The sequence below is a fragment of the Schistocerca serialis genome, chromosome 1, assembly GCF_023864345.2.
Source record: "Schistocerca serialis cubense isolate TAMUIC-IGC-003099 chromosome 1, iqSchSeri2.2, whole genome shotgun sequence".
Classification (NCBI taxonomy): Eukaryota; Metazoa; Arthropoda; class Insecta; order Orthoptera; family Acrididae; genus Schistocerca; species Schistocerca serialis.
Genome location: NC_064638.1, coordinates 866,318,592 through 866,333,388, shown reverse-complemented (window position 1 = coordinate 866,333,388; position 14,797 = coordinate 866,318,592). Strand labels below are relative to the sequence as shown.

Below are 14,797 nucleotides of genomic sequence, written 5' to 3'. Positions count from 1 at the left end.
CAAGTGTAGACTGCTGACTTATTGTCTGGCAGTGGTATATACAGGGTGCACATGAAATGATGGAAGAAAATGAGAGAGTTGGTAGAAAAGGTCATAACAAGCATATTTCACACAGCAATCCATGTCCACATCCCTTAGTGTATGGTGCAGACTCAGTCTGGCTTCAGCTGCCAGAGACTGTTGTCACGTGTGTGTGAGTTGCATTTGCATGAGTTTGTGTGTGTTTGTCTGTCATTTATTTTTGACAAAGGCCTTGTTGGCTAAGAGCTTATTTTGTGAAGGTCTTTTTGTTGTGCCTATCTGCAACTCATAATCTCTGCTATATGGTGAGTAGCAACTATCCTTTTCAAAATATTGTTACATTCCATCCTGGATTTTCCATTGTTTAATGAAATATACCTACATAAGACTTAAACATTTTCCATAGATATGGTATGGTAACTACCAGTATATTTTAACAAACAAAAGAAATTATTTAAGGAGCAGATTGGTAGCAAATGGAGTAAATGCACCTTGTTACCTTTCAGTCTACCCTGATGAGTCAAAACATTATGATAATAGTCCACCTGGAGACTGAATGCCACCTGGTGGAGCTGCAGGTGCATAATACAGTTAGAAAAGTATATGAGGGCAGCAGAGACAAGTGGGGAATCACTCTAACAATGATATATTCTGCAAATGGGGAAATTCACTGATGTAAGCAATGTTGACAAAGGGCAGACTGATATGGCCTAGCACATGGAAATGAGCATCTCAGAGGCAGAAAAACTGATCATCATTTCCCATGCTACCGTGTTAAGAGTCTATGGAGAGTGGTTGAAAGATGGTGCAGCCACATACATGCGACAAGGTGTTGGATACCTATGTCCCATCACAGAAAGTGAAGATCAGAGGCTTCCCACTCTAAAAGCAAGATTGGCAGTGATCTGTGCCAGGTGTTTCAACTGAGCACAATGCTGGTGCAAGTACGCTCCACAGCAGATGACACTTACATGTTCTCATGTCGACCTAATACCTTCATCAGTTTGATCGCAGTGGATACAGGATCATTCAGGACTGGATTTTGGATCAATTGAAGCATGTTACCTGGTTGGATGAGTCATGTTTCTCATGACACCAGATGACTGGGTCCAGATATGACATTATCAAGGCTTATGGCTGCTCACAACATGCACTGTGTCATGGATACAGGCCATTTGGTACAGTATTATGCTACAGAGGATATTCATCTGGGCTTCCATGGGACCTGCGGCATGAACCAAAGGCACTTAACAGCTGTGAACTATGTGAACATTATCACAGACCATCTGCATCCCTTCATACTTGATGTTTTCCCAAATGGTGATGGTGCCTTCCAGCAAGTTAAATGTCCATTTACAAGGCCGGAATTATGCTACATTAGTTTTAGGAGCATGATAGTGAACTCATATTGATATCTTGGCCACCAGATATCTTAATCTGATAGAACACATGTGGGATACTATCTGGAACTAGCTTTGCATCCACAAACCACCGATTTGTAATTTGTGGGCATTGCATAATCTGTACATAGACATCTAGTACCACATATCTCCCAAAACCGATCAAGGATGTGTTGAATATATGCCACTTGGAATTGCTGCTGCATTGAATTCCAAAGATGGACCAATAGATTCTAGGGTAGATAGTCATACTGTTTTGGCTGATCAGTGTATGTACCACCAGTCACAAGGGTCTTTTTTTCCCAAATGTCAGCTTAAGCTGCTACAAAATAATTCTTATGATTGTGTACTAAAATTTCAGCAACTGTATGATTTGAATCACATTCCTCTCTGTGACTTTGTGCAGGATAATGACTGAAGAACGCAAGACCATTAAGGAGCTTGTTCTGAGTGAATATTTTAATGCGCCATCTATAATAATTAAAAAATTTGAAGAACTGTTGATTGGAGCAGTTACTCATTCTAGTAGGAAAGAGGATGAAAATTTCGACAGAGAGGTAACTTATAAACATTTATTAGGCTTTTCTTTAATCAAAAATGAAATTGGAGCCTGAATCTATTTTCCTTATGTATGATATAGCATTTAAGAACAAAGAAACAAACTTTAAAATGAAATAAGAATCACTATAAACTGATCTCACTGCTACATATAAATGACAGATTGTTATGTCAAATCTACTATTAACTTTTAACTTATTTATATTCATAGCTTGTTCTTTCCTTGACCTAGAGCCTTGATCTATTTGCATACTGAATTGATGAAGGGTGTTGCTTCTTCAGTTTCCCATTTTTTGCTTGGTGATGATTTCCCAAGCACAAATTATAACATTTTTGTCACCTCTTTTTATACCAGCCACTGTTGTTGGTTGCTAATTACAATCTGCATTAAGGTAAGAATAATAGCTTTACATGAAAAAAACCACACAGATATAAAGAACATCAATATGAAGGAATTTGCAATACGTTTGTGTTGTCATTTGTCAGAGAAGAAAAGGAAAGACTGGAGTTGCTTACAGAATATAAAAATGTGGTTGAAGTGATTGATGTAGAGGTATTTTTTAGATACAGAATTACACTACACATGCAAAATTTAAAATCCAGGGAGTGTAATGAAATGTTGCTAAAGCAGAGAAAAAAGGAAAAGTTTTTGGAACATAATAAAATGGAAAAGAAACTTTAGTTGCAAACAGTAGTCCACCAAACCTGTTCAGAGAGTACCTTTATATACTTAGCTCCTCACAAGGGCAACATGGTTTCCAGTCTTTTACAAGGAACTCTCCTAGCAGGAGGGTGTGCTGTAATACTCACACAACAAAAAGAACTTAAGATAACACAAAGTGTGATTCAGCTAAGAAAAGAGTGCCTATAAATAGTAGGACACTGAACATGTTTTTGACTTTTTTGAAAATGTGTCACTTTCTTATAAAGATTTGGAATGTGCAGCAGGTAGAAAAAGGCCATCAAATACCTTAGGAATGAAACACTATTGGTGGGAGCAGCTGCACCATATTACACTGAACTGATACAGAAAGAAAAAGTGCTTGGCAAATATCCAGTTGTGACTGAATAACATGAAACCCTGAAACCTAGCAAGGATATTGTAACATGCAAAGACCTCCTGTATACTGATGTGCAAGAACTGGAGGAAGGGTTTGAAGATGACTCACCAGAAGTCATGAATATCATGAAGCAGCTACATGACGTATTAGAGAAAGCCACTGCGTTGGTTCTGACCTGCACTTTGTAAGTGAGCCTGTGTGATTCCACATTAATTTTATTTTGTATTCTTATGTGGTGACAAATTGGGTACCACTGTATCCAGTTTCTTATGTATCAGGATAAAATTACTAATACTTTGTGACCAGTTAGCCTTAATGTTATTTATATCATTTGATAATACTGTTTAAATGTGCCAAGGGTAGCCAAAATATTTATACTGGCTATGTAATGTACTGGTCTGCAAGTTCGGCTCCTACACACAAAATCAGATGCTACATGGGCCATCTGTGTACTAGAGGTGTGTTACCTCAGCTATGAAGCACATCATAACTTTTACCTCTCTGTTTATCCAATGAAAGGGATCAACTACTAATTCCAAAGCAACTGGTGGATATTGAAGCTTGATCATATATTTCACCCACTATTCCAAAACCAATGGCTTCAACTTAGCACCGTCTATCTTCAGTGTTATTTTGACACTATGATTACATCTGCCAGTCCATCTAGCATAGGAAGAGAGATGTTTGTGACTAACCTTGTTAAAACCTCTGAAATAAATATTACAGCTAATCTCTTATGGTCACCATATTCTGAAAGAACTGATTTAATTTATTGATTCTGATAGTTACTTTGAATTAATAATCAGTTCTCTTTATACGGTTTGTACCTAAAATTCAAGATGGAAGCAAGCAGTATTGTTTCTGATGCCATTTTTAGGCAGCCATTTTACTTCAGTAATTATTGGAAGTCATTTACTAGATTGTTAACATTCACTCAGCAAATTTTTATGTCAGAAAATAAGAAAATAAAGGTGACCAATGCATATTTTGTTGTTTTAGTCAGTCTGAAGCCTGATTTGATGCAGCTCTCCATGCTAGTGTATACTCTGCAAACTTCTTCCTCTCTGAGTAACTTCTGCAGCCTATATCCTTTCAAACCTGCTTACTGTATTCATCTGTTGGTCTCCCTCTATAGTTTATCCCCCACATGTCACTCCAGTGCTAAATTGGTGATCCCTTGATGTCTCAGACTGTGTCCTATCAACTGATCTGTTCTTTTAGTCGAGTTATGGTACAGATTTCCTTTCTCCCCAATTATATGCAGTACCTCTTCATTGGCTAACATGATCTACCCATCTAATCCTCATTTTTCTTCTGTAGGACTACATTTCAAAAGGGTCTGTTCTCTTAATGCCTGAACTGTTTATCATTCATTCCCACTTCCATACAAAGCTACACTCCAGACAAATACCTGCAGAAAATACTTCCTAACACTTAAAATCTATGCTTGATGTTACAATTTTCTCTTCTTTAGGAATGATTTTCTTGCCATTGCCAATAAACATTTTACATAAAATTTAAAAAAAAATAAGACAAAGGCTGTGTAGTCAATCATTAAATCTGAGCTATGTGTTAAATACTGTAACTAAAAAATTTCAGAAATTAACATTAATGGAAACACTATTGTAAGTCCAGCTCAAATACCAGAGTGTTTTAATAAATTCTTTATAAATTTAGCAAAGTGTGATGTAATTGTAACGGATTATCACAACAAAGTCATGATACGGTCCCCTTCTCCTAGGATCAGTACCTACACCTTTCTTGTGGGTTGAACTTATGAGAGCACTTCCTCTTTCCATTCTGGTAGGTACACCCCTTATAAAACATCCCTATTTTTTAGGCCTACCCTTTATACTTAGAGATTGCTGGGTACGCCCCCCTTATCCTTTCTGAGTAGGCTTCACAGTTCATTACCCTAGTATACATTTCTATGTACAATATAATCAAGTATTTCCTGGTAAAGATATAAATCTTTCTTAAGCTTCACATTTATTCTTTAATACATCATTTACTCCCCAGAGTCCTCCTCTACTTATCAACTTCTATACTTTCAATTGATACTATGTCAACATATACTATTCATGTTCCACTATCCTTCAATTCATTAGAGTATTTATTATACTGACATTTCTTATTGATCATCATGGTTAATGTTCTCTCTTGATTTCGTTTCCTCTCTTTGCTCATGCATCTTTCTTAGTTTATATACACCTTTTCTTATGTATATTCGATGTAGAAGTGTCATAGCTTTCTATATACGTGTGCATATTTCTATATGTACCCACATTTTCCCCTACAACAATTGGCGGTTCTCACATCATGACAGGCTTTCTAGTCTGTAATTATATGTTTGTGTCTAAGTGTATACTTGTGTATACGCGCATGTGTGTTGGTGTAGCCTGATTCTTTGGCCTTCTTGTCTAAAGATAAGATGTAGGTTATTAGAAATCACAGAAATAAGGAAGGACTTCACTAATAGAAGTTTATGAATGTGGAAAGAGGTAAAAAATAGGCAGGTCCTCAAATGAGAAGTAAGAAAGGAAAAAATAGATGTGTATGCTAGGATCAAAGGAGAGAAAAAAGATAGCCCCAAAGACAGGAAACCGTTCCCAACCCCTTTCTTCAGGATCCCTATCTCATAGGTACTAGAGTGAGACGCTGGAGGAGGTTTCATGTTACATCATCTCCTACAGAACAGACTTGTCCCATCTTCACCATCAAGGTCCCCGAAGCAAATCCCAGCAACCCTATGGAAATGGCAAATGATGAAGAATCAGGCACACTTGTTTGTGAGGGTTGTTTGAAAGATGTGTTGTGTGTTTTGTGTTAGTCATGATTTATCTGTTCTTGTAAATCAAGCTTTTAGCTGCAATACCCACCCATTTCAAAATTAATACAAACCCTCCCATCTATGTCACATCTCATCACAGGTATAAAGTACTCTATGCAAAATAGAGAATCTATACACAACAGTATAACAGTTGTTCAGCTAGTCACATCTTATTATATTTTCCACAAATATAATACTCTATTTAGTTTATTTAGTCTAGATATCATCTGTTTTTCTATGATTCTTTTAAGTTGTTCTCTATTTTATAGTCATATTCGGTTTTCTAAGCATTAAGATTCCGGGATAGTTCTAGATTTTAAAGGATAGATGACAGAATAGTTTAAGATTTTAAAGGAATTTTGTGCAGGAAGACTATTTTGGAAGAAACACCAAAAACAACTTGGGATCCGACAGTCGTCACTCTGCCCGTTAACCCAGAATGTTAATGTCCCTGGGGGATATACAACACAACGTGGCATGGACTCGACTGATATCTGATGTAGTGCCAGAGGGAATTCATAGGATGAATCCTGCAAGTCTTTCCATAAGTCCATAAGAGTACAAGGAACTGGAGGTCTCTTCTGAACAGCACATTGCAAGGCATCCCAGGTATGCTCAATAGCGTTCATGTCTGGTGAGTTTGGTGGCCAGCAGAAGTGTTTAACTCAGAAGAGCGCTCCTGGAGCCACTCCATAGTAATTCCGGACATGTGGGGTGTCACATGTTCCTTCTAGAATTGCCAAAATCCATCGCAAAGCACAATGGACATGAGTGGATGCAGGTGATCAGACAGGATGCCTATGTACGTGTCACATGTCAGAGTCATATCTAGATGTATCAGGGGTTCCATATCACTCCAAACACCATTAGAGAGCCTCCATCAGCTTGAACAGTCCCCTGCTGAAATGCAGAGTCCATGGATTCATTAATTTGTCTCCATACCAGTATATGTCCAGCCATTCAACACAATTTGAAAGAACCCTCCTACATATATCTCATGAAGAGATGATGAGGATAAAATCAGAGAGATTAGAGCCCACACAGATGCATACTGACAATCTTTCTTTCCACAAACAATACAAGACTGGAATAGAAGGGAGGACCGATAGTGGTACTCAAGGTACCCTCCGCCACACACCGTCAGGTGGCTTGTGGAGTATGGATGTAGATGTAAATCGCTCGTCTGACCAGACAACATTCTTTCCAGTCATCAACAGTCCAGTGTCGGTGTTGATGGGCCCAGGCAAGGTGTAAAGGTTTGTGTCATGCAGTCATGAATGGTATATTAGTGAGCCTTCAGCTCTGAATGCACATATTGATGATGTTTCATTGAATGGTTCGAATGCTAACACTTGTTGGTGGCCAAGCACTGAAATCTACAGCAATATGCTGAAGAGTTGCACTTCTGTCATGTTGAACAATTCTCTTAGGGCATCATTGGCCCAGTTCCTGCAGGATCTTTCTCCAGTAGCAGCAACATTGGAGATTTGGTGTTTTACCAATTCCTGATACTCATGGTACACTCATGAAATGGTTGTATGGGAAAATCCCCATTTCATCGCTCCCTTGGAGAGGCTGTGTCCCATCAATCGTGCATCGACTATAACACCATGCTCAAACATGCTTAACTCTTGATAACCTGCCATTGTAGTAGTAGTAACCAGTCTACTAACTGCGCCAGACACTTGTTGTCTTATATTGGGATTGGCAACCGTAGTGCCGTATTCTGCCTGTTTACATATCTCTGTATTTGAATACACATGCCTATACCAGTTTCTTTGGCACTTCAGTGCATTTCCCAAGGGAATGTAGCTGTAATGTGTGATGGTAGAAGCAGAGATACAAAAAGCAGACAGGCAATAACAAGAAAATCATTTCTGGAAAAGAGCAATTTTTTAACATGTAATGTAAATGTAAGTGTTATGAAGTCTTTTTCTGAAGGTATAAGTCTCAAGTTCAGCCTTGTATGGACGTGAATCACAGATGATGAGCAATTCAGATAAGAAGAGTAGAAGCTTTTGAAATGTGGTGCTACAGAAGAATGCTGAAGATTAGATGGGTAGGTCAAATAACTTATGAGGAGTAATGAATAAAAGTGGAGAAAACTATATGGAACAAATTAACTAAAAGAATGGATCATTTTATAGGACACATTCTAAGACATGAAGGAACAGGCAGAGTGGTAATGGAGGATAGTGTAGAGGATTAAAATTGTAGAGAGAGGCCTAGACATGAGCAATTTCAAATGAATGTTGATTGTAGTAGCTATTCAAAGATGAAGAGGCTTGTACAGAATAGAATAGCATGGAGAGCTGCATTATTTATTTGTTTGAACTTATGAAAATGATAACCATAGCAACAACAGCAACAACAAAGGTCTGTATGAGATATTTTTTTAGTACTCAGAGACATGATATCCCTTATAATATGACATGGTTGGCAACCCTGATAAATGTAATTGTATCTTCCTAATCTTCCACGAACCAGTAGAGATTAGATTAGATTAACACTAGTTCCATGGATCACGAATACGATATTTCGTAATGATGTGGAACGAGTCAAATTTTCCAATACATGACATAATTAAGTTAATTTAAGAACATAATTAAGTTAATATAACAACTTTTTTTATATATATATTTTTTATAATTTTTTTGTTTGTTTTTTCTTTTTTTTCTTAATTTATATCTAAAAATCCCTCTATGAAGTAGAAGGAGTTGTCATTCAGAAATTCTTTTAATTTATTCTTAAATACTTGTTGGTTATCTGTCAGTCTTTTGATACTATTTGGTAAGTGAGCAAAGACTTTAGTGGCAGTATAATTCATCCCTTTCTGTGCCAAAGTTAGATTTAATCTTGAATAGTGAAGATCATCCTTTCTCCTAGTATTGTAGTTATGCACACTGCTATTACTTTTGAATTGGGTTTGGTTGTTAATAACAAATTTCATAAGAGAGTATATATACTGAGAAGCTACTGTGAATATCCCTAGATCCTTAAATAAATGTCTGCAGGATGATCTTGGGTGGACTCCAGCTATTATTCTGATTATATGCTTTTGTGCAATAAATACTTTATTCCTCAGTATGAATTACCCCAAAATATGATGCCATATGCAAGCAATGAGTGAAAATAGGCATAGTAAGCTAATTTACTAAGATGTTTATCGCAAAAATTTGCAATGACCCTTATTGCATAAGTAGCTGAACTCAAACGTTTCAGCAGATCATCAATGTGTTTCTGCCAATTTAATCTCTCATCAATGGACACACCTAAAAATTTTGAATATTCTACCTTAGCTATATGCTTCTGATTAAGGTCTATATTTATTAATGGCATCGTACCATTTACTGTACAGAACTGTATGTACTGTGTCTTATCAAAATTCAGTGAGAGTCCGTTTACAAGGAACCACTTAGTAATTTTGTGAAAGACATTATTGACAATTTCATCAGTTAATTCTTGTTTGTCAGGTGTGATTACTGTACTTGTATCATCACCAAAGAGAACAGTAACTCTATCTGATTTCTCATCATGCTGTATATTTATTATTATTATTTATTATTAATTCCTTTAACTCCTTATGTAGAACTTAGAGCTGCAACAAAGGATCACAATCTTGTTCTTTCTTCTGCTAGTATTTTCACTTCTTACCATCCTATTCCTTGCTGTTGACCTTCTGCTTCAACAGATCATCTCCATGTCATTCTGGGTGTGCCTCTTCTCCGTCATCCCTGTGGGATCCAATAAAGTGCATTTGGTCTCCTAAGCATATGTCCTACCCATGTCCACTTTCGGCTTTTTATATGCAGTTCAATTCACTTCTGGCTGTTTCTTTGCCAGAGTATTTCATTAGAGATGACATTTAGCCACCCTAATACCCCCAGGATGTTCCTCAGACATCTATTGTAGAGTTTCTGCAGCTTATGGATTAGCTGCTTTGTCACTTTCCATGTTTCACATCCATGTAGAACCTTACTTTCAAATATCTGCAATTTTGTCCTCAATGTTATTTCCTTTGATCTTCAGATAGACTGGAGAGTTGTAAAAGGACCTTTAGCTTTGTTGATGCAGCTGTTAATGTCCTCTGTTGCACCACCATATGGTGTAATCATGCTTTCAAGGTAGCAAAACTTATCCACACATTTGATTACCTGAGTCCCAAGCTTAAGCTCTGTGGCATTGTTATCATTTGCCTGCACGTCTTTTGCTTTTTGGGCATTGATTTTCAAACTGACTTTCTTCACAGCAGATTTCAAACCTTCTCGTTTCTCTTTTATGTTGTTGAGGCTATGGGATAGAAGGCAAAGGTCATCTGCAAAATCTAGGTCTTCTAGATTCCACTGCATAGATATTATGTATGTAAATGAAATAAATATTTGCAATGGCATATATTACAAGATGTTCTGATCTTAATTATAAATGAACATGTAGTTCCCGGGTTGTAACTTTTAGTGCTGGTAGTATGTACAACACACTGCTTAACTCCTGAGAAGTATTTTTATTTCTCATGACTCTATTACTCAACACAGGAAGTTTTGTTAATGCAGCATAGAAAACACTGTCAAGCTCTAAGCTTGTGAAGATAGTACACTTTATGGTTGCACAGGAAACATAAATCAATCCTGTTTGGGTTGATTATTAACTAGGTGTTGCTGTCATTGCTACATAGGGTACAAAACAAAATCACCTGACATAAGCACTCAGAAGTAAAACAAATAGTAATTAGCAGAAAAGAGAATAAGTACAAAGTCCAAATGAGTAGTAGTTGTCACTATGATATATACACTCCTGGAAATGGAAAAAAGAACACATTGACACCGGTGTGTCAGACCCACCATACTTGCTCCGGACACTGCGAGAGGGCTGTACAAGCAATGATCACACGCACGGCACAGCGGACACACCAGGAACCGCGGTGTTGGCCATCGAATGGCGCTAGCTGCGCAGCATTTGTGCACCGCCGCCGTCAGTGTCAGCTAGTTTGCCGTGGCATACGGAGCTCCATCGCAGTCTTTAACACTGTTAGCATGCCGCGACAGCGTGGACGTGAACCGTATGTGCAGTTGGCGGACTTTGAGCGAGGGCGTATAGTGGGCATGCTGGAGGCCAGGTGGACGTACCGCCGAATTGCTCAACACGTGGGGCTTGAGGTCTCCACAGTACATCGATGTTGTCGCCAGTGGTCGGCGGAAGGTGCACGTGCCCGTCGACCTGGGACCGGACCGCAGCGACGCACGGATGCACGCCAAGACCGTAGGATCCTACGCAGTGCCGTAGGGGACCGCACCGCCACTTCCCAGCAAATTAGGGACACTGTTGCTCCTGGGGTAACGGCGAGGACCATTCGCAACCGTCTCCATGAAGCTGGGCTACGGTCCCGCACACCGTTAGGCCGTCTTCCGCTCACGCCCCAACATCGTGCAGCCCGCCTCCAGTGGTGTCGCGACAGGCGTGAATGGAGGGACGAATGGAGACGTGTCGTCTTCAGCGATGAGAGTCGCTTCTGCCTTGGTGCCAATGATGGTCGTATGCGTGTTTGGCGCCGTGCAGGTGAGCGCCACAATCAGGACTGCATACGACCGAGGCACACAGGGCCAACACCCGGCATCATGGTGTGGGGAGCGATCTCCTACACTGGCCGTACACCACTGGTGATCGTCGAGGGGACACTGAATAGTGCTCGGTACATCCAAACCGTCATCGAACCCATAGTTCTACCATTCCTAGACCGGCAAGGGAACTTGCTGTTCCAACAGGACAATGCACGTCCGCATGTATCCCGTGCCACCCAACGTGCTCTAGAAGGTGTAAGTCAACTACCCTGGCCAGCAAGATCTCCGGATCTGTCCCCCATTGAGCATGTTTGGGACTGGATGAAGCGTCGTCTCACGCGGTCTGCACGTCCAGCACGAACGCTGGTCCAACTGAGGCGCCAGGTGGAAATGGCATGGCAAGCCGTTCCACAGGACTACATCCAGCATCTCTACGATCGTCTCCATGGGAGAATAGCAGCCAGCATTGCTGCGAAAGGTGGATATACACTGTACTAGTGCCGACATTGTGCATGCTATTTTGCCTGTGTCTATGTGCCTGTGGTTCTGTCAGTGTGATCATGTGATGTATCTGACCCCAGGAATGTGTCAATAAAGTTTCCCCTTCCTGGGACAATGAATTCACGGTGTTCTTATTTCAATTTCCAGGAGTGTAGATTGTTTAGCTATATCAGGTGGAAACATAGGAATCTGCCTTGGTGCAATTTATTACATCAAAAAATTTTGCTCCTCCCAAGACATGAGAGAAGTCATGTAGATTTGTTATGCGACACCTATGAATTAACACACAAGAATTAAGTTTCCTGTAATCTCCACAAAGCCTGAGGGATCCATCCTTCTTTGGAAGTAAATGGATTGAGGAGAAACATGTAGTAGAGGAAGGTCTGATAATTTCTAAATTTAACAGATCTTCCACAATTTTTTTAGTCTTTTGAAGTCTGCCTTAGCGAATATTGGGGGCCCGTCCACAGTATGAATGTGATGCTCAGGTCATGTAAAACAATACCCAGTGTTGGGTTGTGAATATTTACACTATTCTGACTTGCTCTTGGGGGCCTGGACTGCACACCACTGAACTTGTGTTGACGTTTGTGATAGATGGAAGTGACATCAGGAAACACCGTCTCTCTTAGCCATTGTTTCACCTGTTGATGTGATGGTGCTTGACTCTGGCACTGCTGAACAGGTTTCTGCTGCTGTAGTAGTGTAGCTGACACTGATGAGAAGGCCATAGCCCTTTCTGCAGCTGCTGTAAAATGACTTGGAGCTTGGCTCTGCTGGAATAGCTTGTGATGTGTTCATAGACATCATGGTGACAGCAATTTTCCAATCTAGTGTTGTGAAGGTAGATGTCTCCATGGTGAACAACGGCTATGTTGCTTTTGGATGCCTTGACTCTTTCCTAGATAATGTTGTTAAGTAAGTTGCTGATGATTGTAGTGTCCCTCTTGGTGTTGGTCTCACTTTGCCACAGATACTTCCTGAAATTCTAGTTCTCATTCTAACACTGATGCTCACAATGATGTATTTGAACCACTTAAGGCTGTGATTTCCTGACTAACGTCCTGTAACTGTGAGCTCTTGACAACAATGTCCCTTTCTGTTTGACATATCGAGTCCAATAAGTTGCTCCTACTGTCATGGTCGATAACCTATCAGTGACCACGCTGGTTCTGTTTCAAGCACTGTACAATTTTTACCGGCACTGCTAATTTTCTTTGTAGCAAGATTTATTGAGAGCTTATAGCGACTCAGGAAGTCTGCCCCTGTAATTGAAACTGGCACTGCAGTGATACAAAAATTCCACCCAAAACTGCATTCCAGTCCAAAATCATTTGTTAATAGTTTGTACTCAAAATGCTATATTGGTGTGTCCTGAACAGATTGTAATGATAATATCCCATATTTGTCACCTCTTCTTGAAGGAACAGTGCTTATCAATGAACAAGAGTCAATAAGGAAGTGTCTTTGTGATACTCTGAATGAACACAAATATTCCTAGGTCACTAGGTCATGAAATATTTTGCACAATTGTAACTCCATATTCTGTCAATTTGGAGACATGATTAGTCACTTTATCCAATGCACTGATATGTGGCAGCTGTGATTGATGTGCAAAACTGCAGGGTGAGTTGTATTTACATATCAATGTGCCAAATGTTGCATGGAACCAACAGAAGCATGCTGACTGGTGTTACCATGTAGAAGAGGTTGTGGTGTGTGCATCCATCGCCCTGCATTTGAGGTCTTGTGTTCACAAGGTTTTGGCTGTCTCCAGTGGTGTCCATGGAGTCTGTGTCCAATGTGTCATTGTGTCATTGTTGTGTGTGCTTGGAAGCAATCAGGAAACGCTGAGACCTCACCCATCTCTTCATATAGGCCTCACAGCTTGCACTGTGTTAAAGTTACATGTAATAAAACAACCACCTGGTCTTGTCTCTGTTGCAGAGCAAAAACTCGTGTCTGGCCAAACAAGTTTGTTGTTGATAGAACCCCATCACTGGACACTGAAACTGTTTACAATGTAGGAGGTAACTTTAGACTCCAGATCCTCCACAAAACTGTGTCTGACAAGATGTCGGTTCCCACAGAGTGACGTAGTTGCAGCCATAAGTGTGATAGTGTCTTATTGTCCAGTGTATCCTCATAAAGTACCTGATGCATCTGTAGTTCCGGTGATTTTGATAATCAAGATAATAAGCACTTTTTAAGCACATCAAAAATATTTGATGATGGCAGTGCAGCTGTTATCTTGCTCTCTATAGTAGTGTGTTTACTACACCATTTAACAAAGTCACAAACTTTTGGTTGTCTTCAGTGATACCTTAACTCTGTAGAATTAAATCAACAACACAAAATCATGTTTGTGTGTCTTCCAGTTGAAAGGATGGCAGTTTACGTACAGTCCTCGCTATCTGCAGCATTAGCTTGTCCATATGTTGCCTGTAGCAGATGTTGTTGTGAGAGATAGGTAAAATCTATTATGACACTCTTGGTTCAGATGAAAATGCAGGATGATAGTAGTACATATTATGTGCTTGTTGCCTGGGTCATTTGAAGGTAGAATGTGTGCAACTGGCAATTGTACCAGTAATGGTGTGCATTGTGATACATCTTGATGCTGATAATTGAAGCCCAATGTGGTGGCTCCGGTAAACAGCATTGACCAGTCATGTACATAATGAGTACTGCCAGAATTGTACACAGGATGATGAAACATTATTCCACTCGGTGCATGTATTGAAACACTAGAATCACAGTTACAGCCCACAGTGGCGCAGGAAATATTTATGTCTTCATTCTCCTATGATTGCTGCATTCACTTACTTCTTGCACTGTTGGAATTCAAATATTCTGAAATTCACAAATCAT

At 39.6% G+C, this 14,797-nt stretch overlaps 1 protein-coding gene across 2 annotated transcripts in view; it reads left to right on the top strand.

Annotated features, from left to right (window-relative positions):
• Positions 1-14,797, top strand: part of LOC126485663 (peroxidase-like) — a 61,735-nt gene that overhangs the window by 24,233 nt on the left and 22,705 nt on the right. For both annotated transcript variants that reach the window (XM_050108892.1, XM_050108891.1), the window contains exon 3: positions 1,828-1,978. In XM_050108892.1, coding sequence (XP_049964849.1) covers positions 1,832-1,978 — 147 coding nt within the window. In that variant the 5' untranslated portion in view covers positions 1,828-1,831. The remainder of the gene's footprint in view (positions 1-1,827; positions 1,979-14,797) is intronic.